This window comes from Ochotona princeps, chromosome 1 (genome assembly GCF_030435755.1).
Source record: "Ochotona princeps isolate mOchPri1 chromosome 1, mOchPri1.hap1, whole genome shotgun sequence".
Classification (NCBI taxonomy): Eukaryota; Metazoa; Chordata; class Mammalia; order Lagomorpha; family Ochotonidae; genus Ochotona; species Ochotona princeps.
Genome location: NC_080832.1, coordinates 13068476 through 13092820, shown reverse-complemented (window position 1 = coordinate 13092820; position 24345 = coordinate 13068476). Strand labels below are relative to the sequence as shown.

General features: G+C 44.6%; 1 protein-coding gene across 2 annotated transcripts in view; it reads left to right on the top strand.

Moving 5' to 3' along the window:
- Nucleotides 1–19845, top strand: part of ESR1 (estrogen receptor 1) — a 358224-nt gene extending 338379 nt beyond the window's left edge. For both annotated transcript variants that reach the window (XM_004598354.2, XM_058664156.1), the window contains exons 8-9: nucleotides 14845–15028; nucleotides 18725–19845. In XM_004598354.2, the coding sequence (XP_004598411.2) occupies nucleotides 14845–15028; nucleotides 18725–18959 (419 nt within the window). In that variant the 3' untranslated portion in view covers nucleotides 18960–19845. The remainder of the gene's footprint in view (nucleotides 1–14844; nucleotides 15029–18724) is intronic.
- Nucleotides 19846–24345: the final 4500 nt, after the last annotated feature.

Here is a 24345-nt window from a genome sequence, read left to right as displayed (position 1 = left end):
CTTCCATAAAGAATGTTTTGGGCAATTTGATTGGGATTGCGTTGAATGTATATATTGCTTTTGGCAGTATAGACATTTTAATGATATTGATTTTAAGTATCCAGAAGCATGGGATGTTACTCCATCTTTTGAGGTCTTGTTCAATTTCTTTTTTAAGTAGTTTGTAGTTTTCTTCAAATAGGTGTCCTACATTTTTGGTTAGATTTATTCCCAGATATTTCATACTTTTCTCTGTTATTGTGAATGGTATCTTGCTGGTTAAATCTTTTTCCATCTTGGGGCTGTTCGCATACACTATGACTGTTGATTTTTGTTCATTAATTTTGTACCCTGCCACTCTACCAAACTCTCGTACAAGTTCTAGCAGTCTCTGTATTGAGTCTCTTGGCTCTTCTACATAAAGAATCATATCATCTGCGTATAGTGAGAGCTTGACTTCTTCGTTTCTCATTTGGATTCCTCTGATTTCTTTTTCTTGTCTTATGGCCTCAGCGAGTACCTCTAGGACTATGTTGAATAGTAGTGGAGAAAGTGGACATCCCTGTCTTGTTCCAGATCTCAGTGTGAAGGGTTCCAGTTTTTCTCCATTCAGTATGATGCTGGCATTGGGTTTTTCATATATGGCTTTAATTATGTTGTGGAGTTTTCCATCTATGCCTACCTTGGTTAGGGTTTTTAGCAGGAAGTGGTGTTGGATTTTGTCGAAAGCTTTTTCTGCATCTATTGATACTATGATGTGATTCTTGTTTTTCAGTTTTTGGATGTGGTGTATCACATTTATGGATTTCCGAATGTTGAACCATCCCTGCATTCCAGGGATGAATCCTACTTGATCTGGATGAATGATCTGTCTGATGTGTTTTTGAATTCTGTTGGCTAGGATTTTGTTGAGAATCTTAGCATCAATGTTCATCAAAGAGATAGGTCTGTAGTTTTTCTTCTCTGTTAGTTCTCTGTCTGGTTTTGGGATTAAGGTAATGTTGGCTTCATAGAATGAGTTTGGAAGGGTTGCTTCCTTTTCTATTGTTTTGAAGAGTTTGTAGAGGATTGGGGTCAGTTCTGTTTGGAATGTTTTGTAGAATTCTGTAGTGAAGCCGTCTGGGCCTGGGCTTTTCTTTGTTGGGAGATCTTTAATCACTGATTCAATCTCTGCTTCAGTTATGGGTTTGTTCAGGTCATTTGTTGCCTCTGGGCTAAGTTTTGGCAGGTGGTAGAAGTCTAAGAACTTTTCCATTTCTTGGTGATCTTCTGATTTGTTGGAGTACAGTGCTTTGTAGTAATTTCTAATTATGTCCTTAATGGATGCGGTGTCTGTTGTTATGTTGCCTTTTTCATCTTTGATGCTGTTAATTCTTGCCTTGTCTTTTTTTTCTTTGTCAGTCGGGCCAGTGGGGTGTCTATCTTGTTTATCTTCTCAAAAAACCAGCTTTTTGATTCATTGATTTTGTGTATCTTTTTTTTATTTCTATCTGATTAATTTCCTCCCTTGTTTTGATGATTTCTTGTTTCCTATTGTGTGTGGGGCTCTTCTGCTGTTGTTTTTCCAATTCCTGGAGGTGTGTGTTTAGTTCCTGTATTTGGCGCCTCTCTTGGGCCTTGACATGAGCTCCAATTGCGATGAGTTTACCCCGTAGCACTGCTTTGGCAGTGTCCCACAAATTTTGGAATGTTGTGTCAGAGTTTTCATTGGTTTCCATAAATTTTTTGATCTCATCTTTAATTTTTTCTCTGATCCATTGTTCGTTTAATGGCATATTGTTCAGCCTCCAAGAGTTTCTGTATTTCCTGGGGCATTTTGAATTGCTGATTTCCAGTTTCATTCCGTGGTGGTCTGAGAGGGTACATGGTATGATTCCTATCTTTTTAAAGTTATTTAGGTTTGCTTTGTGTCCTATCATGTGGTTGATCCTGGAGAAGGTGCCATGCACTGCTGAAAAAAATGTATAATCTGTAGCCTTAGGATAAAAAATTCTATAAATATCTATCATGTCCAGTTGTTCTATTGTTTGTATGAGCTCTGTTGTTTCTTTGTTGAGTTTTTGTTTTGTTGATCTGTCTATTGTTGTTAGAGGAGTGTTCAGATCACCCACTATTATTGTGTGCATATCTATGTCTCCCCTTAAGTCCGTAAGTAATTGCTTCACGTAGCTAGGTGCATTTGAATTTGGTGCATATATGTTCACAATGGTAATTACTTCCTGATGGATCAGTCCCTTCACCACTATATAATGTCCTTCCCTGTCCTTTTTGATGTGTGTCAGATTGAAGTCCACATCATCTGAAATTAAGACAGCTACCCCAGCCTTTTTTTCTCGTCCATTGGCATGAAATATCTGTTTCCAACCTTTCACTTTCAGTTTCTTAGAATCTCTTCTGGTTAGATGTGTCTCTTGTAGGCAACAGATAGTTGGGTGCTGTTTGATAATCCATTCTTTTAATCTATGCCTTTTGATTGGTGAGTTCAGGCCATTTGTGTTAAGAGTTAAAATTGAGAAGTTGTGATTTTGCCCTGCCATACTTGTTTTTGTGGGTGTTGATATCTGTGTAATTGCCCCTCCTTGTGTGGACTTTAGTTGGGAGACCTTCCTGTTTGCCATCTTTGCTTATGATTCACCTCCTTTTTTTCTGGATTTAGTGCATTTCTAAGGAGATTTTGTAGAGCTGGTTTTGTGCTGGCATATTCTTCTAATTTCTCTTTGCTATGGAAGTATCTGATTTCGTTCTCAAATACGAATGAGATCTTTGCTGGGTACAATATTCTTGGTTGACAGTTGTTCTGATTCAGGATTTGGAAGATCTTTGTCCATTCTCTTCTTGCTTATAAGGTCTCTTCAGAGAAGTCAGCAGTGATCCTGATTGGTTTTCCCCGGTATGTGATCTTTTCTCTGCTTCGTACTTGTCTCAGGATTCTTTCTTTGTCTTCATTGGAGTGGAACTTGAGCACCATATGTCTGGGTGAAGATCGCTTTGGGTCATATCTGCTGGGAGTCCTTTGACTGTCCTGGATTTGGGCTGGGTTCATGTTCCAAGTGTTTTGGAAGTTTTCCTGTATAATTTCATTGAGCACCATTTGCATTCCTGACTCTTTTTCCGCTCCTTCAGGAAGGCCAATAATCCTAATATTCAATTTTCTGAGGTTGTCTTTCATTTCTTGTATGGTCTTATTGGCTTTGTTCAGACTTGTCTCCAGCTTTTTAATGAACTGGGTATGTTCGTTTTGTGTGTCTTCCGTTTCAGAAATCCTCTCTTCTGCTGTATTTGTTCTGTTGGTTAGGCTCTCAATTTTGTGCTCTAAGTCAAGGATTTTACTTTTCATTTGTTGTATTTCTGTGACTATGTGGTTCTTGAATTCCTTGAAGTCCTCCCAATTCTTCTCTTTGTCTCTGACATATTTTAACATTATTTTTTTGAATTCCTTGTCTGGTTGATCTTCTATGTCTTCATCTCGCATCTCCGAAATAGACATTGGCTTTTGATCCTTTTTTGGTGGGGTGCTGGCTCTCTCATCTGGATCATTACCTTTTCTGGTATTTCTTCCCATTGTGTTAGTGTTTCTTTTTTGAGAGACCTAGGCACCAGTGTGCTGAGGGGTCTCCAAGCACTGTCCCGTAGAGATCAGAGTTTGCAGGCGTGGAGTAGCAGGGTGTGGGAATTTTCAAGGCACTTTTGGTGCGTCTCCAGAACACTGGACCTCAGGGCGCCACTTCCAGGGCCCAGCAGATTCAAAGCGCACTCTCAGCTCGTCCCCTACAGGTATGCTACCACAGGGCATGGGGGAGTGAAGGCACACTCTGTGCGCGCCCCCTGTGCGCAGGATCACAGGGCTCGGAGGATTCTAGGTGCTTTCTCAGTGTGTCCCCAGTGCCAGGGACTGCAGGGCGTGGAGGTTCCAGGTGCTCTCTGGGAACGCCTCCTGCACGCGGCTCCGCAGTGTCCTCCTGGTGCTTCTCCCAAACACGGGACTATAGGGCGTGGGGTGTTCCAGGTGCTCTCTGGAAGCGCCTCCTGCGCAGGCCCGCCCACCCCAGTGCTTGCAGGGGACCGACCGCCCCAGCGCTAGCACGGGACTGCCCAGCCCAGAGGTGTGCGAGGGTTTCCTGTGGGATAGCACCGCCCAGCTGAGTGCCAGACCGCAAAGGCACGGGGGAGTATTCAGTGTGCCTTTTGCCTTTCTCCTCAGTGCACAGGACCGCTGTACGTCACCTCCAACACACAGTTTTGGCAGTTTCAAGGCACTCACCCTGTGTCCCTAGATGCTGGAGTCTCGGGGGAGAGGGGCAGGGAGATGAGCACTGAGGGTGTTCAGGCTCTGTGCATGCCCCTGGGGGGCCAACTCCCGGAGCCTCCAACCCACCACTGTCCCCACCCAACTCACTCAAACCTCAGGTTCTTGCAGTCTGCCTCTTCCTCTGGTGGGAACCCTCGCCGCGGGTGCGTCTCCTGGCGACTGCATCCGTTGCAGGTCCTAGCGGGTCCCGATGGGACCTGGAGACTGCGGTAGGTGCAGGCGGGTGCAGGTCCTGGCGGGGCTTGGCGACTAGGGTGGGCGGATGCCAGCGGGTCCTGATGACTTCAGGTCCTGATGTCTGCAGTGGGTGCAGGTCCTGGCGGGTCCTGGCGACTATGGTGGGCAGGTGCCAGCGGGTCCTGATCACTGCTGGTCCTCACGGCCACAGTGTCTGCGGGTCCTGAGGTCTGCAGGTCGACTGCGGCTCTCAGCGGCTGCACTCAAAGGTGACTCAGCAGGTCAGGAGCGGAAAGCCGTCTTCCCTGCCCTTTGTTTTGTTTTTCCCTGGTTGCTCTTCCGGGTTGTGTGGATTTTTTTGGCTCCACACTGTCCAGGGAACTTCACGTTCTTCTCCCTGTAGCTCGATGCTGCTCCACTTACGCTTTTGTCACGTTCTAGCCCTCTCTGTCTGTGAGCTCCCTCATGGTCTTCCTCCTATGTCGGCCATCTTGCGAGTCTCCCGGGCTTCAATATCTTAAGCAAAAGGCATTGCAGATCTTCCCAGGAGCTCTGTTCCTTTTCATCAGCCCAGAGATAATGCAACAAATGGTATGCAGAAGGAAAAAGGTCAATCACTTTAAAGTCAGTGTATCTTTTTTTTTTTTTTAAAGATTTATTCATTTTATTACAGTCAGATATACAGAGGAGGAGAGACAGAGAGGAAGATCTTCCATCCGATGATTCACTCCCCAAGTGAGCCGCAACGGGCCGGTGTGCGCCGATCCGAAGCCGGGAACCTGGAACCTCTTCCGGGTCTCCCACGTGGGTGCAGTGTCCCAATGCATTGGGCTGTCCTCAACTGCTTTCCCAGGCCACAAGCAGGGAGCTGGATGGGAAGTGGAGCTGCCGGGATTAGAACCGGCGCCCATATGGGATGCCGGGGCTTTCAAGGCGAGGGGCATTTTTCAGAGTAGAAAAATGTAGCCCATATTTTCAAGATTTCATAATGATGATATGAATAAATACGGTAACTACATGATTGATCATTGTAACTGTGCATGACTCATTAATGAGAAGCTGTGAGAAGTACACACTTCAGGGCTCCACGCGTGGCTTCCAGTCAACAGGTTTGGGTGGACCATGGGCAACTGCCTCTTATAAAAATGCACGAGACCTCTTAGTGCGGAGGTGAGACTCTGATGACTTCCACATCCATGACATCCAGCAGGGGGAAAGTTTTACAAGTTTCACCTAATAAGCTCTACCAAATAAACAAAACAAGCACCAAATAGTCCTTTTTGAAAAAGATTTATTTATTTTTATTGGAAAGGCAGATATACAGAGAGGAGGAGAGACAGAAAGATCTTCCATCTGAAGATTCGCTCCCCAGGTGACTGCAATGGCCAGATCTGAAGCCAAGGAGCCAGGAGCTTCTTCGAGGTCTCCAATGTGGGTTCAGGATCCCAAGGCTTTGGGCCATCCTCGACTGCTTTCCCAGGCCACAAGCAGGGAGCTGGATGGGAATAGGGGCTGCCAGGATTAGAACCAGCGCCCATATGGGATCCTGGCATGTTCAGGGTGAGGACTTTAACTGCTAGGCCACTGTGCCAGGCCCCAGATACAATCTTCTATTATGCTCCAGCATCCAGATTTTTTGCTCAGTCACAATTTTACTTGAAAGCAACAATTGTCCTGGCTCCTTTTCCATTATTAAACTACTGGATAGTTAATATAACAGATATCATAATTTCAGAATAACATTTGATTAAACATAAGGAACTCATTGGTTAATATTGTACTTAAAGTAGAGTTGAGAACTTGAATGTGCAAATTTTTTTGGAACTTGTCTAAAAATTACCTTATTCTATTTAAATATTTTGCTGTTTTATTTTATAAAAATTATTTTGCTGAATTCACAAATAGAATTTGATTTTAGCAGAAAAAAAGTATAGGACACTCTAAGAGATAGGCAAACTTGAAAATTAGAAAGCTTGGGGAAAACTCCTGGAATTGACAACAAAAAACCATCAGCCTAGTAAAATATACACATCGATTTCACTCTGAATATGAAGTAGACGCTAGACTGCTATATGTATAATTCAACTAGACTATGGCCAGATCAGAGTAAGAAGGTCTGAGATTCTATTGCACACTAAAAAGAAGGTAGATGACTATAGTTCACGACGTATTTTCCACATAAAAACATTAAGAGAACTTCTGAACGTTTTCTCTATGAAGAGTTGTGAAATGTTAGAACAGATAAATATACTGACCCTCGCTGGATATTACAGAATGTATGCATATAATGAAACATTGCTTAGGACTTATATCTGATTTGGGGTCTGTTTTATTTAAAAAATTTTTAGGGAGAACACTGTGACACAGGGGAATAGAGCCCTGCCTTGGATGCCTAAACCCCAAACAGAGCGTCTGAGTCTAGCCCTGCCTCTGCCTTCTGATGCAGCGTCCTGCCCAGGTGCCCGTGACACAGCACATGATGGGCTGAGTGCTTCAGTCTCTGCCACCAGTATGGGAGAGCTGAGTTCCTTCTCTTGGCTTGCTCAGCCCTGGTGATTGCAGGCATTTGCAGAGTAAACCAGGGAATATAAAATATTCTATATATGTGACATATATAGAATATCAAAGAATGTCTATCCTTCTCCATATAAATATATATGAGCTAATACATATATATTTCAATACAGATTCCCAGGCTTAACCGAAGTAGAAAGCATAGTAAAATCTTCAAATGCTCATTTGTATTTATAAAACAATATAATGAGTTTCCGGAAAAAGAAGATGGTTAAAAGTCTTTCTGTCCAAACTGTATAGGTATATGAAAAACAGAGCCAGAAGTGTACACCAAAATAAGAAAAACAAAAACTAACCCAAACTTATTTGTATAGAAATAAATCAATTTAGTAATAGATGGCAAATGAAAAATGACTGTGGAAGAAAAGTGAAAAAGCAATGTAATTTTGCAAATGAGCTGGGTTTTATTAAGCCTATTGTTATGTTGATCCCCTTTGTCATACAAATGAGGAAAGACAAAGTGGATGGCTCTCTTAGGATTCCATCTCTAGAGCTTCAAAGGCCCTGGAGACACTGTCCATTGGATAAACAACAAAAAAGAGATGATGGAGGAGAAAAAAAAAAGAAGACCAGGGCCCAGGTGGCCTAGTGGTAAAGTCCTCCCCTTGAATGCACCAGGATGCCATATGGGTTGCCGTGTCCTAATCCCAGCAGCTCCACTTGCCATCCAGCTCCCTGCTTGTGGCCTGGGAAAGCAGTCGAGGACGGCCCAAAGTCTTGGGACCCTGAACCCTGTGGGAAACTTGGAAGAGGCTCCTGGCTCCTTGGCTTTGGATTGGCTGTTGCCACACTTGGGGAGTGAATCATCAGGTGGCAGATCTTCCTCTCTGTCTCTCCTCCTCTTTGTATATCTGACTTTGCAATAAAAAGAATTTTTTTAAATTAATAACACATAAGAATCTATTGAGAAAAGTGTGAGAAAACTCCAGAGACAGTTTCAATGTGAGCTAGAAAGAACCCCCAAATGCTTTTTACATGTACTTTTAACAAAGCAGATCTATATTCCAAAATGAAATTACAATCGGTGGTTCGGAGGCAATAACTCAATAGTTCATCAAAGTGTACTATTTTATACCTATCAGTTCTAATTTTCATAAGAGCCTTATATAGCCACCACATTTTCAAGCACTTGTGTTTCTGTAGTGCCTCTACATTCTCCTGAAGTCATCATAACTGAATGGATAGTTACAGTTTCTATAATACACTCCATGGCAGATTGCATGAAGTGAAAACTTTAATGATTTGGAGAGAAAGTATTCCATTTAACTTCCTCTCTATAACCAATTGCAATACTGGACCTTTTGGATATAGGTTTGTAAAAGCTTTTTGAAGCTTTTCATTTCAAATTTGCGTTTACTTTAGACCAGTAGGAGATTGAGGAAGTATGGAGAATGTCCTTCTCCTTCCAGGATATCCATCACAGCCCTTCTTGTGGGGTGGCAGCAGAGACAGGCTGGGGAGAGAATCGCCTGAAGAGCCAAGGCAAGACCGGGCAAGCGCTGTGCACACACAGTACATTAGAGGCAACAGCCACTTAGTCTCTGGAGCAGTCTCCAGTAGAAAACCCAAAAGGCTCACATGCCAATTGTCTACTGGATCCCCTCTGAGCACTGGAAATTGTTTCTTATCCAAGCCTAGTGGCAGCTTCCTGGCATTGGCTGCTTACAGCCGTGAATGTAAGGAGTTTTCTTTTGCTATCTTTTTCCTTTTGATCTTTTACTTTTTTTAAAAAAAATGAAGCAGTCACAAACTGAATTCTCCAAGGGGCTGTTCAATCACTCTTCCTTTTGGAAAGAAAAACAAAAGCATGGCCTCACTTGAAATATTTGTCCTAGTGTTTCTGGTAAGCTGTTAGCCTCAGCATTCCTCGGTTCTCCCTGAACAGTCAGCAGTGGCCCCTGGGGGAGATCCATGGTGGAGCTAACTGGGGTCCCCTGATGGTGGCAGTGCTGGCTTCTGGTCTGTCATGCGTTAGCTGCAGTGGGAGTGTGCACACCTTCCTCCAGCTGACTTCATTATCTGGGAAAGCACTGAGGAGTGGAAGAGGAGTTTCCATGGGTGAAGCCAGAAAATGGGAATGAAAGAGTTGCAGTGGAATGAGGAGGTGAGAGCGAGCAGCAGGCAGAGATATGGAGAAGAGGCACTCAGTCGCCAGCTCTCTGACATAGATACTTCAAAGGGTTCATGAAATGCAGAATTAGAAGTTTGGTTTATTCTGGAGCAGAAGAGTTTGAAATCCATGTGCAGCTTTTCTTTAATCACCCGCATTCCCACGAACTTGTGGAAGACCCCTGTGCATGTGGGCGCCATGTGGTTTACTCCCCATTCCTTTCCCCATGGCCTCTGCCCAAGTCACCCAGGATTGGACAAGATGCTGAGTGCTCAGGACCTCAGATTTGCCTGCCAAGCTTCGAGATTAGCTAACAACATGCAGATTTTTTCTTTTTCTTTTTCTTTTTTTTTTTTTTTTTTGTCTTCAAGATGTGAGGCAGGCCCCCGAGTTGCAAAAGCTTGTCTGGTTGCACATATCCTTCTCAGGGTCCTTGCTGTCTGCTTCTGGGAAAGCAGGTGTCACCCTCCAGGCTGGCAGAGGCGACCAGGAACCTGGGGATTAGTGCTGCTGTAGCAGCTCTCCAGTCACTCCTCAGGGGCAACAGGTAGCAAACTAGAACTGATTTTTGCCAGAAAAGTCCAAAAGATGATGGCTGCTGTTGTCAGTTATTGGCATTTTCAACAACACTGTATTTTTATTTGTCAGTGTATTTATTCAACTAGGAGGCATCTGCTGACAAGAATGGGATGATAAGCTGTATTGGTGCCAAAACAGGCCTGTAAAAACAGGCTTGCGCTGAAAATGGCTTATATCCTGCAAGCCCATGATAAGAAAATTTTCTCTCCAAAGGCAATAGCTGCCTTTGAAACATTAACACTTGAAAGGAACCCCTGCTCCTTCATAATGTCATGCACTCAATAATTCTCAATAAATGCATTCCAGATGAAGGAAGACATATGTGTCTGTATACACTGAAGGGAACAGGGAACTGCCAGCCCGAGAGAAGGTTTGATTGCTGGAGCCTGGGTGCCAAGTCTCTTAACCTCTTTGGAAAGACCACCACAAAAGCCTGATCCTGTGGTTTCCTTGAACAGGGAATGAGGGCAGGATCCTGGGTGATGACAAAGGAATTGGTACAAAGTACATCTTCCAATTGGACTATTCATCTCTGTGGCCCGGATGGTTTCCTGGGGTGTTCAGCCAGAGGCAGAGCCTCTAAGAGATGTGGGGCTGAGGTGTTTCTGATGATACAGGACCCAGAGAGGCAGAACTGGACTGCGGCTAAGGCCACCCCAGACTCCAGCTCCCAGCCACACCTCCCTGACACCTGCATCCTCCAAGCCAATCCCATGGCTGTTGGATGTCTGCCTGTCTTTCTCATGGGCACGTTCTTCCCTCTTAGCAGTCCAGATGGAATATAATGAAGTCATCAAGCAATTTTTCTGCTGCTTACTCATTCTGAGCTGTGTTTGCTTTGGATCATACCTGAAACTGCATTATTCCACTCTGCAGCAGCTAAACTCCTGAAATCCTCAGCATTCTAATTGTGTTGCTGTCATTTGGGTTGGTTTAAGCCTTGGCTCTTTGGTTTGGTTTAGGCCTTGGATGTTTTCCATTCTAGGCAATGACAACCCCATCTACTGTAAATTATGCTGGGTAGGTGGTTTGTTTTTGTTTTTGTTTTTGTTTTAAATGGCTAATAAGAATTTTATTGTATTTTTGTTGACAATCTTTACATAGTTAATTACAGTAAAAAAAAGTTCAGGGGGTATAGGGAAGTGGGTAATACTATTATGTCCATATTGTTTCCATCATGTATCTGAGGTAAAGGGGGATATTGAGGGAGAAGCCCCACCCAGTCTCCCACCCACCCCAAGTCCCGGATATGGGGCACGCTCCGAGATCCTTGCTCAAATGGTCTTAATAATTCTCTAGTTATGAATTGCTGCCAGTTTCGTTCGATGAGGTTGTCCACTGATTGACACAGTCCATCATAGAGTCTTCATTTGCCCAGTATTTCGCTGTCAACATATAGCTGAGGTAGTTGCTCTGTCCTGTCTCTTCCTGGCTAGGGTTCTGAGTCCAGCAGTTCGATCGGGGAGATCTCCAAAGAAACTTTGAGGTATTCCCAGACCAGATTCTTGTATGCTCCAGCAAGCACAGGGCCCGGCACAGTCCATCACCATGATCAGCTGGTGGTTTCAACCACAGGGCTGGTTCTGTTCTCAGTCCCAAGTTGCACTGGAGCCAATGGGTGTTGTAGTCCAGCCCGGCCCTGCCCAGCACACACTCGGCCCCCACACCAACCAGTGAGAGCTGCAGCCCAGTTGGGGCGACCCACAATAACCCCCCCAGGCCTGCCCCTACCCTGGTTTGCCAGTATGTATAGCAGACTAGTCCAGTCTGTCCCACATCCTATTTGGCTCTTGTACTTGTCAGTGGGTATTAAAGCTTAGTTCCATCTACCCAACTATCTAGCCCTCACGGATGTTGTTGAGTGCCTCTCAGTCTAGCCACCCCAGCCCCCATCCTAGTTTTCATGCCCTCCTGCGGGACAAGTGACCCAAGAGGGGGGAACCCATTATTTCCCTCCCAGGTCTCTCACAGTCCCGGTTTATGCACTCTTCGGGTGGTTCTGTGGTTTGACTTGACAGAATTAGTCCCCAGTGCCAGCTTCTGCCAGCTGATGCTGTGGCTAAGCCCAAACATCTCTCACCCACTCTAATTTATGCTTGCACCAGCAGGAATAATCCGCCTAGCCTGGCTTTTCCCTGATCTAGTCCACGTGCAACGCACAGGTGTTGCAGCCTTGCTTAGTCTGTTCTGTCCCCATCCCAGCCCAAGCTCTCCAGTGGGAGTAGCTGTTTGGTGAGGGGACCAGCCCCTTAATCCCCCTGCCGGCTCTGCCCCTCCGTTCCTGGATCTCGCGTGTGCTGGTTGGGTGCTGCAGTCAAATCCAGTACAGGCAACCTCACCCTAGCATTCCATAGCGTGCACTGGTTTTGTTGCGACCAGTCCCGGCTCGACCCACACTCTGTTCTGGTGTTTGGATTTGCCAGTGGATGACATGAACTGATTCAGCCTGGTCTGCCCCTGACCCATGCCAAATGTATGCCAGTGGGAAACTTTCCATGGCCTATTCTGGGCTGTTTCCTATCATGCTTCTTGCGCTTACCTGCAGGGACTGTGTCCTGCCAGAGGAGTTGCCCAGGCTCCTCCATCAGAACCTCTCCCAATGCCAGATTTTGCGCATACCAGGGGTCCTTCAGCCAGCCCTATTCAGTTCACCTCCTGTCTTAGCAGGAACAGTGGCTTTTCCTGGCTAGCTTTCACCCCATTCTGGTTCTTGTTGTTGGATGTTTCAGCCCAGCCATGGCTCGTCCATACCCACGTACAGCTCACATATGGCTCATAGGGGGTTGAGACCCAGCCTACTCAGTCCCGCATCCACCCTGGTTCTCCAGGACACCAGATGATGTTGGGGTCTGGCCTGGCCTGGTGCATCCAATCCCAGCCCACACTAGTGCCTCGGGAGATTGCAACTGTTTCCTAGATAGAACGCAGCCCCCATTCCAGCACATGCGCCCCTTGGTGGGAACCTCAACCTGTTAAGGTGTCCCCTTAGCTCCCCAACTGGGCCTGTTCCTAGCCGTAGATCATGTGCCTGCCAGTGGTTGCTCTGACTCAGCTTGTCTCAGTCCCTCACTTGTCCTGGCCTCTGCCTTACAGTGTGGCTTAGTGTCCTTGACTCAAGTAGACCAGTAGGTGCAAGAGCATGGCTCAGCATGACCTGTGCTCCATGCTGGTTTCTAGTTTTACTGGTAGGCTAAGGTTTGCTCAGTCCTGCCCAGTACATTCCGTTCCGTTACCAATTTCTTCAAAGGAAGAGTTACCGCCATTGGGAATGTTTAGGATTGACTAAGATCCCAGAAGCACAGTGGGATCAACCTGGAGCTACCTAAGCAGTGATTCAGACAACCAATACCCCAGAGCTCCCTGGCCGGGCGGCCAGCAGGCAGAGCCTGGTGCCAAATGGCGCACTGGCTGCCCAGGGACAGTTCACCACGTGCACATGGTGGCTGGAGTCAGGATCTGAGCAGGACACCCCTTCCTGGGGCCCACCAACAGCCTCCCGGCTGTTGGAAGTTTAAATCCCCAGGGCCAAGGTCGCGCCCCTCCCCAATCCCATTCACCGCCCAATGAGGGTGGTGGGTGGTCCCCAGACCTTGGGTAGGTGTTTTACTTGCCAATCTCCAGGAAGCTGATGGAAGGAGTAACTCCTCACTACATGACCACTGTAAACACTTAGAAGCCTTTAATGTAAAGGTGCTGGAGAGGGTGGAGACAGAAAAAAAATTTGGGTATGAAGTGGTCAGTATGCTGATTAGCAGTACAGAATATGTAGTTTGATACATTCTGTGCCATCTGTCTCCTAGCAGGCAGTGTGACAATGCAGGCTGCAGCTTATTTCTGGGGTAGACGGGTGCTCTGAAGACTCTGTCTCAGTGATGCAGGCCTGCTCCATCCTGCCCTGCTCTAACTAACCTTCCTCATCCTCATGCTGAGCACACAACTTACCCTTTTAGTTGTAAGAGAAAGAAGCCCAACTTGTATTATTTTGAGCAAAAGGGAATTCATTGATTCATATGTTAGGAAGGATACTGTGAAAGAACTAAGGTCAAATGTCAACGGTTAAGTAGTAGGACCCTGCCCTGCAACCTGGATTGATTTCCATCTCTTGCTCTCTTCTTTTCTCCTTCCTTCTCTCCTGCCTTGTCTGTGTGTCTCCCTCCCTCACCCTCCTCTTCCTCACACCTTCTCCCTCCCGCCGTCTCTGCTGCTGCTGCCATACACACAGCCATTCCTTGGTGCTGTGTGTGCTGTGAGGAAGGATGTTCAGAATCCTGTACAATTGTCTGATTATCCCAGCTTAGCAACCCTGGAGGAAAAGTATTCTATCTTACAGCCTCTATCTATAGTTCATGTAGAGAAAGTCTGTGTGTCCAGGGTAAGACTAATGCGGTCTAGAAACCTGGAGTACCATGATGGCATTGACTCTGACCTGGTCCATGTGTGGCCCTGAGATCAGAAGAAAAAAAACTGTGAGAAAACTTGCACGATACTGTTTCCAAAGTCCGCATATGTCCACTCATATCACAAACCTTTCAATTGAGGTTGAAAAGTGCTTAGGTGTCAGACTTCACTCTAAAAAGAGAAACAAATTAAATCCTCTTTGGAAACTTCACCTTCCTTTCACATATCAGTCCTTCTTCAATTTCTCTTGTGAATTTCCCCAGGAGTTTCTGCTGCCTCCATGTTCTTTACTGGATGTGGAGTCAGCTGACTGTGTCCCAGTCTGAGTTTGGTGGCTACTGTGAAAGTTACCTCTGTTGGTTCATGCATTTCTCTGTCTACATTTTCTCCATTGGAGAGTGATGGCTTCCTCTCCGGGTTGTTTCAGTGTTAAATGCACAGTACAGGCTGATATCTGTTTGAGCAGGAGCAATAGCCGTCTCTGTTACAGCCCTGGCGTCCAGTTTCTGTCTGCATAGGCAGCCATGTTGGTACATTGATGCTCTCAGACATGTTTATTCATTAGGAGTTGTACATGGTTATTTACTTCCAGATGGGTCTTAAACATCCCCACTGTTGTCCTGCACCATTCAAGGACAAGATTGTGTCCCATGGATTCTCCAGGTCCCCTAGACCACATCCTCTATGAAAATTTTTCTTTCTCCCCCTGCACATTCAGGGGTGTACACCTTTCTGTCCAGCACCCTCAAGTCTCTGGAAGAGAAGGACCATATCCACCGTGTCCTGGACAAGATCATAGACACCTTGATACACCTGATGGCCAAGGCAGGTCTGACTCTGCAACAACAGCATCGACGCATGGCCCAGCTCCTCCTCATCCTCTCCCACATCCGCCACATGAGGTGAGTCATCTATGCATGTTCCCAAAAGAGACAGACACAGAGCTTGCTGCAAATCTCAGGGAGTGCTGGCCTTGCAAGACTTAAGCCTTAATGTGCAGGATACCCTTGGAATTGCTCTGGTACACAGTAGGTGTGAATGCTATTGGGGGATAGAAGCATGGAGCATTGAGTCTGCCAGGAACTTGAGGCAAGGGGCAGGAGTTGGTTTGAAGTCATATGAACTAATGGCAGCATGTGAGCTGTGAATGGAGGTGTATTCAGTGAACAGGGGGAACAGGAGGCCAATCAGGGGAGCTCTGTGAGCCTACTTCACAAGCACGGAGCACACCCCTGGCTCTTTTCACCTCAATGTCATCCTACTTACCCTGGAAAATCCTAAATGAGGAAATTCATTCAGGCCAGATGCCTCATTTAGAGTCAATGCAGACTCCCCCATATCTTTCAAACCCTTCTTGTCACCCCATTGCCAATATCTCAGCTCAAGTCATCACCATTTCCTGCTGGATCTCTGCCCTGGTCACCCACCACATCTCCCTGTCTTTGCTTTTGGTTATTTTTTAATCTGCCGTTCGTGATGTGGTTGTATGGGATGATTATTCTAAAGCCAAATCAAATCACTCTCTCCTGTGACCTAAAACTCCTAAGTGGCTTCCTGTTGACTTGAAAGATAATATTGCTATTTTTGTGTAAGCTACTCCTTATGATCCTGCTTTGGGAGTCTGAGTTTGTTGCTGTGATAAGCTGTTGTAGGAGGCACCAGGGAGGTTACACTATAGATTGCAGACTGGCTGAACAGCCCCGTTTATTGCAGCTAGGTTCATCCATATGTCAGACAGGTGGAGGGGAAGACTCAGCTTTAAGCCACAGCTCAGCAGGTTGGTGAGATGACCCTGGATAGGCCAATGACATGGCAGAATGTATAGTCAAGGATCATAAAAACCTGGCAGAGGTTGTGATTTTTTGAGCTGTAATCAGGCCAATCTATTAGTGCTTAGGTATCACTCCTTGTAGGAAGCATCCTCTGATCCTTTTGACCTAGCTGAGACTTAACATTCTGTTTTCCCCCTTACAACTGACCCTTTTCTGTCTTACATGATACTAAACTGTGTGAAGAAATTATCATCTGTCTTGCATGCTCTTTGTATCCAATACCACCTAATGCAATGTTGGGCAAAACAGACAGAAGGGAATTTCTGTAAGAATCAAGTAGAGATACCAGCAAAGTAAATAATTGTGACAATGCGAGTCACGTGCTTTGGCTGCCAAGAGCCTAGGGTGTGCCATTCTCATATGCCAAGCTGATCCACCAGGGAAGAAATGAAAAGTGGTAGGTTTTTTTCTTCAGATTCCAGAAAGACTATGACAATGGCAGGAAGTGATGACATATACTAGATGGAGCCCATGTGACCTTGGTCTCATGCTGGCACCCAAACAATGGAACAAAGGTTCCCTCTGTTAGTGACTGGGAGGGAAGGACTAGAGTGCACAAGAGGCATTGGATTAATTTATACAGAGCCTTTAAATCTTGAGTTTATGGCTCAAGTTTGTCCCATCAAAGCGCAGGTGCCATCCTTTCTGGAGACACTCCTGCAAAATCTGACTTCTTTCAGAAATAGATGCATCTTTTTATATTTGTATTACCACAAGTGTCAAACAAAAAGCCTTACACATTGTATGGGCTCTCAGTATTATCAGTGAGGAAACAAATTAACAGATGAGTGGATGAAGACATGAATTGTGGCAGCATTTTCACTGCCTTACAAATTCAGAATTCGCAAAGGAGAAAGTTCCACCCTTGGCAAAATTTTGAGGGAATGATTGTAATCTCTGTTCTTAGAACTCCCATTTGCTGGGTAGAGTAAGAGTCTGCATCCACAGTAGCCATATCCATAGGTTGCTGCCCATTTATCTTTTTGATTATCACACAGTAAATAGGCAGTAAAGGGATCAGGGATCAGAATAACAAGTCCTCTGCCATGCGCCTTGAGTAAACCAGTAAACTAATCGTTGGAGAAAATGCACTGGGCATACTCCTTTACCAGGCAGAAGTGCTTTCTCGTTATTGCTGTTGATAGAAATGATTTACTTTTTACCTGCCTTTTCTGCTTATGAGCACTTAGCATGCTTTATTAGTTAATGCTCCACATATTTGCAGTACATATTCATGCAGTACATATTCAGCACTGATGGATTATGCTGGCAGTATTTGGCAGATGGCAGCTGTGATGAAAGAACTGGATTCAGCTGGAATTGTGCGCAAAACTGGAGAGGTGTTGTTAGTGTATTAAAAGCTCAACATTTTCTGTCTCTCACACACACTCATGCAAATATTTTGGTGCCTTATTGCAGCTAAGCACAGAACTCTGTTTTGTTAGCTTGGACTCAGCCATATGGTGCTAGTCAGAATTCAACAGTGGGTTTCATCTAATTGTAAATATGATTCATTAGGTTGTAGGAAGAAGACAGTAGCAGGTCCAGGGGTCCAAGGGGCATTCAACTTTGACAGCATTGTCAATGAAAAAGCAAAAGTAACCCTTCAATGTCTGATTCAGATAGTGTTGCTGGCTCGTTTGTCTCAGTGCTTCTCTCCATGGCTTTCCCCTTGCTAGTGATGTAGTCATTTTCTAGGACATACTCTTGGTGATACCTACTTATGATGTACATTTCCTTTGGAAAAAAAATCCAGGTGGACAATATTTTTTTTTCCTCCATGCTTCCACCCCAGTGGTGTGGTGGGAACAGTGTTATAACTGGTGGAGGAGAAAGGGAGAGGGAGACGTTATTTGCCTACATTCCCCTCTTATCATTTGTCCCATTTTCTGAGCCTTCACCAAACCAAAGGACAAATCCCCATCCTTCTGAAACATCTGTGTGTAGGGAAGGGAGATGGGGATACGAAACAAAAATAGAGGGGTATTACAAAAAAGTTGATGGATAATAGAATTTTAAAAATCAGGGTTTTTTTTTACATTTTTAAAAATAATGTGCATTTCCCATGAACTTCTTGAGGACCCTTTGTAGGCAGCAAAATTTTTGGTTTATAGTTGTGATAAGGATGGAGTAATATGCAAGACAGTATTTGCGGCTGCCAGGGCTTCAGACAGCGGTTACAGATCTCACAGAAGGAAAGGTGCAACTGGCATGAGGCTAACGTGGGTGTAGATCACATACATCCGGGAGAGCCTAACTCCTGTAAGCCGCAGGACAGAGCCCACTGTGGCTACGGAGAATAAGGGAATGGGAGAAAGATGAGCTCTGTGAGGATAGAGGCAAAATTTCTGCTGCATGGCATACACAGAAAATTTAATCTCCTTCTGAGATCAGTGAGAGGCCATTAGAGAGGGATAAACTGCATTTAGAACCTCAAGGCCTGTTGGCTTCCCACCTACTTTGGGGACAGAGGGAGATCTCGCTTTAGGTCACCTGCGTAACAAAGACCCTGGAAGAGGTTGAAGGGAGGGGTTAGGAGAGTGGGATTGCCCTTACAGGAGGTAGGAGATGACAGCTATGGACATACATTTGAAACCCAGGCTGAAGATTCAGAAAGCCTTTAGCCTCTGCAGCCACCAGCTAAAAATGGTTCTTTAAACAGTGGAGAAGGATTGGAATCTCCCTGGGGTTCTTGCTCTGGTTGCTGGAGAGCCCAGCCATCCTGGGGTTCATGCTGTCTTATGAAGTCCTCTCTTTGTTCTGCAGTAACAAAGGCATGGAGCATCTGTACAACATGAAGTGCAAGAATGTGGTGCCCCTGTATGACCTGTTGCTGGAGATGCTGGATGCCCACCGCCTGCATGCTCCAACCAACCGTGGAGGTGTGCCCATGGAGGAGCCCCCTCAAGGCCAGATGACTACCACCAGCTCTGCTTCAGCACATTCCTTGCAAACTTACTATATCCCTGGAGAGGCTGAGAACTTCCCCAGCACGATCTGAGAGCTCCCCACATCCCCACAGGTTCTGCGAATCCCTGTAGCATTTTACCCATGCCATGTATCACTTTAGTGGAATTTTGTCTCCTGCGCATAGTTCAGCATGCATCTACCACCAGTGGCTTTCTAATATGAGTGGCCATTCATTTGCTTGCACAGTTCTTAGTAGTGACACGTCTTCTGTTGGGAACAGCCAAAGGGATTCCAGGGCTAAATCTTGGTAACAGCTCTCTCCCCGCCGCCCCTTTGCTCCATGATTAAGCAAAAAGGATTCCTGTAGCTCTTGCTGACAGAACTCAGTCCATGGGATGACTATGTGCATTTAATCTGCTTGTTGAGCCAGGCCTGGGAAATAGACAGTATCACCCCTGAAAAGCTCTAAGAATAAGACTGTATAATTGTAATAGCTCTAAGAATAAGACTGGGAAGGAATTTAAAGTGACTCCTTTCACTGCTGGCTGGGAGAAAGCTAGCTCAAGAGTTTGGTCTAGCATTCTCTTGTATTCCTATAGTCATGCATCAACTGTTGAAGGTGATGACACTTGTTGCTTCACTGCATGACTGTAGCACAATGTTTGGTTGATTCATTGTCCCTATAGGAATACAAGATGCATGGGGGAGGGGGGAAGATTCCATACCTGTCAAGACTATTGCACCTTAGTACCTTGCACCTCAGGCTTCAAACACTACTGCTGGCATTCTATGGCATCGCAAACAGGTCCTGGGTTCCCATTCTCTCTTGCTTCCCATGGACTTATGGAAAAGAATCAGTGGAAAGAAGTCACCTCTACTGTTGACCATGCCAATCTCCCCAAACAAGGAATGGGTTCCAGTTTTACTTTCTTCATTTTCATCTTTTGAGACAAAATCTCCTCCCAGGTATTGGAGAAAAGTTGACTTCCAGACCTGTTCTGTAGGGGTTGGGGAGCATTGGGGATGGAGACTACTGAGGGGGCATCTTAAATCTACCCATAGAGGATGCTCTACTTGGCTCATCCTTGTACCTGCCAGCCAATGAATGACCCAAGAAATTTCACTGAGCCAGCACCCTTGTGATACTTTTTCTTTTTAAGCCCTTGGGTACAGGGCTAAGTAATAAATGTGTGTCATGACTGTGGCTGCTAGAGGAGAGAGAAGCAGAAGGGAAGTGGGATAGGAACTGCATCAAACTGTGAGGCATGTTGAGCCTTTGCTCAGAGTCATTTGGCACAGCTGGCAGCTTCCAAGACCCTGCACTTAATAGTGGGGCTGCGCAGGCACACACCAAGTAGTTCTCCCCTTCTCCCCTGCCTAACAAAGCCAGGATGGGAAGCAGTGTAATGGGCAGTTGTGTGCCTTCAGCTCTCAGGCTGCCAGGCACCTGTGGTCAGATTACACATGCCCTTGGTGGTTTAGAGATGACCCAAAACCAGGGTTGGCTTTAGAATCCCTCACAATGCTCTCCATGGCCCATGTCCTTACCTTTCATAAGGCAGGAGAATCAGAAGGCCATAACTGGGTCCCATGAATCCTTCAACCCTCAAAGAAAAAAAAAAAAAAAAGGCTTATCCCACACACAGGGAGGACTGCCCTGGGTCTTGGCTTCTCTAGTGCAATTAGAAGTTATTATTTTTTAGCTCACTAGAAAGAAAGTAAACTTTTTCCTTTATTGCTTTCACTGCCTACAATTTCAACCCTGTGGAGAGATGATGTAAGCCAAAACCCAGGTGAGCTGCTAAGCTCTCTCCGTGTGCTCTGTCTGGTTAAGTATGTTTCCCTGTTTTTGGATTACCCAGTTAAGTGAGCACCAAAGAACTGGGACTGGGAGGGCCAAATAAACTTTTTTTCACATATGTGTATCTAAATTTGAAGATAATTTCATGTATCTGCATTAAGAATATGTTTAAGAGCACGGTTCTTTTGTTTGTTGAAGAGGCACCTTATATAGTATAATATATATTTTTTTGAAATGGCATTGTTTATCAGACAATTGAATGTAATGATTCTGTTCTGGATTTAATTTGGGTTAACATACAAAAACCAAGGAAAATATTTAGCTTTTTATGTATACTTTTCAAGGTATCTTGTCATGTATGCAGTCATGGATGCTTAAAGCCTGGTGATTATTCATTTAAATGAAGATCACATTTCATATCAGCTTTTGTATCCACAGTAGACAAAATAGCACTAATCCAGATGCCTATTGTTGGATATTGAATGACAGACAATCTTATGTAGCAGAGATTATGCCTGAACAGGAAAATTATTCAGGGCAGCTAATTTTGCTTTTACCAAAATATCAGTAGTAGTAATATTTTTGGACAGTAGCTAATGGGTCAGTGGGTTCTTTTTAATGTTTATACTTAGATTTTCTTTTAAAAAAATAAAAAGAAAACAAAAAAAAATCTTTAGGATTATAGATGATGTAATACCAGCTAAATCCAAACATTAATAGAGGGTTTTACATTATTCATCTAATGTACTTGTATTCATGTTAAGATATTACTACGTTTGAAATGGGCAGAGACCATCAGATGGTTGAAAGGTTAGCCCAAGAGTCTCAATGTCTTGGAAATTTCTTTTGATGCTGATCTGAAGTGCCACTAATGGGCAGCTTTCTCCAGCTGATGTTGTTGTAGGATGGAGGGGACCTGCTAGATTATGTTACCTGTGCCATTTTTTCACTCTGAGGAAACTTCAAATTGCAAAAGCCTGATTCACCTGAGGAGCCAAGAGAGGGTGGGAAAATGGGCCAGGGAATTTGGAGAATGGGAAATATGGTAATGAAAATTGTGAAAGTATTCTGAGGCAGATCATTTCTAGTGCCTGGAGTGTGCACCAGGTTTCAGTACTCGAAATCTGCACTACTATCCAAAACAACAGACTCCATTGGCAGCCATTCGCCAAATGGCAGCATTAATTGTGGAAAGAAAACAGGCCACTAGCTTTGAAGTCCAAGCAATAGCTAGTGGCTCCGTATTCTTCTTAGCTATTGCCTAAGCTGTTGCATAGATCCTCTAAAGTTATCATGCAGCAGTAGGAGAAACAAAGTCATCCAAAGAGAAAGTCCCACTGAACTACATTGTAGAATCTAACCCTTAAATAAGTGCGGTCTTGGTTTGCATTTCCTTAATCTAACCAGGGCATTTCCCATGCCTTTAGCTAGCTGAACAGATACCATAATATTTGCTTTTAATGACATTTAGGTAGTCTCACATAGAAATCATCTACTTTGAAGTGCTATTGTGTTAGGCTGTTGGTTTAGAATACCCCTATCCCTACATGAAACCAGTTACAAATCCTTTATCATACTTTTCAACTGTGATATGGACTGTGGACTTTGGGAATGATTACAGGACTGTGATAATGTCCAATATTCACAGACAGATTAGCATGGAGAACCCAGTTATTGGAAAGGTAGATAGAACAGCACAGTAGCTCCCAAGGCAACCGGGAATCTCTTTGAGGAAAGAACATTTACTCATTCTCAACTGAAGCAAATGAATTTACCTGTGGTCCCAAATATCCATCGTTTCATCCATGTGACTGTTGTTTCTAGCTGCATTGCCTTTACATCAAAAGAGTATGGCCTCTTTTTAAGTCATTCAAAATTGTTTCATAAGTAATTGCTGCCTCTAGTGTGGCACTTCAATTTTGCACTGTCCTTTGAAAATTCAAGACAAATTTCTATTTTTATTTTGCATCCAGATGTGCCTGAATTTTTAAATATGTAAATGCTGCCATATCCCAGATACATGTTTCATATGTGTATATGTGTACAGAGCTGTGCACCCTGGAAACAACATACAGTCCCATGAGCAGGTGCCTACGACATGGACCCCTTTGTGTTCAGAGAGGTCATTGGTCACAGAGACTTGAAACCATAAGTGACATTTTGCCAGTTTATGTTCCTTCACAGCTTATAAACATGCTCTTTGTGCACTACCTACTCTTCAGTGTAGAGCTCTTGATTTATGGGAAAAGGCTCAAACGCCACATTGTGTCTGGTAGATTCAATCTGCCTTTCTACCAATGCATACTATTATTGATGTGATTCTGTTTTGTTGCTGCACTGCTTTGTTTAATGAAATTTACACTTGTAAACCTCTTTTGCACCTTAAGAAAAGTAAAGAATTCGGCGGGATGCTAGAGCACCTGTAACCATTTTCTCAACTTATTTGATGTCAAAATAAAAAAAATAAGAGTTTGTGTGTGTGTGTGTGTGTGTGTGTGTGTGTGTGTGTCTGTGCTTACAAGCCGAACTTATTGCTTTTGGTTCACTACTGACTACCTGAAGTTAGAATTATTAAAGGATCTGCTAATTACAGTGAATTTGTATCTAAGCCACCCCCCCACCTCCTTCACTCTCTCTCCTGACACCTAGGCACGTGTGAGTCCTGGCATCTGGCAGACTTGGCCTTGATGTTTGGCTCTAGCACCTGCGCATCTCATGATCACTGACAATAACTCAGAGCTTCAGCCTCCCCATCAACACGATGGTGATAATGACAACGAATCCACAGGAAAATCATGAGGATTTGAAAAGATGCTCAACAAAATAGCTGCCTTCTAATGCCTCGTCCCTCTCACTTCCCTGTTAAGGAGAAGATAGAAGAAAGTTCCTAGTGAGTCCATTAGAGAATGAATGAGTCAAGCTTAAGATGCACAATCAGCTGAAAGTCCTTTTTACCATCCAGAAAGTAAAGTCGGAATAACTGGCCTACTCCCAGCACAGGGTTCCATTTCAGCGCTCCCTTCACTTGTCAAAATCACCTGTGTCTCTTTTTACTCACTTCTGTGTGTTGCCTCTGTGAGTTAAGGGGTGAATTGATGTTTTGGTAGTGGAGGAAGTATGGAGGTGTTGAGAAACACTGTAATACATACCGCTCTGCAGCTTATTGATCTGCTGAAATCCTCACTCTACTAATCATTGTATAATCTTGGGTGAGGGAATTCTTCCACATCTTCAGTTTCCTTACTTGTAAAATTAATTCATTTATTGTTTATAGCAATACAAAATACTCGAAGCCAGCTGACTTACCAAGAGAAGAGGTTGGCTTAGCTGAAGCTTTGAAGGCTCAAGAACAGCAAAGCATAGGAAAACATCACAGAATGGATGTCGTTGTGGCAGGAGTGAATGTGATAGATTTCACCCAGTGAGCCACTTCTGTTCTAACAGAACGGGAATCCCATGAGAACTGTATGATTCATTCCAAGGATAGTGCCTGGAGAGGCATCTTGTACTAGGTCCTAGCTGCCGAGCATCTACCACCTCCCCATACCTCCACACCGACAGGAACCCTTGGGTCACACAACTAGATCATACTCAAACCAGGGAACAAAGGAAGATGCTGGTGCCACTTACCTGGGGCATCACTGGGGGGACGTGGGCTCGTCTGTGGAGAGCACTG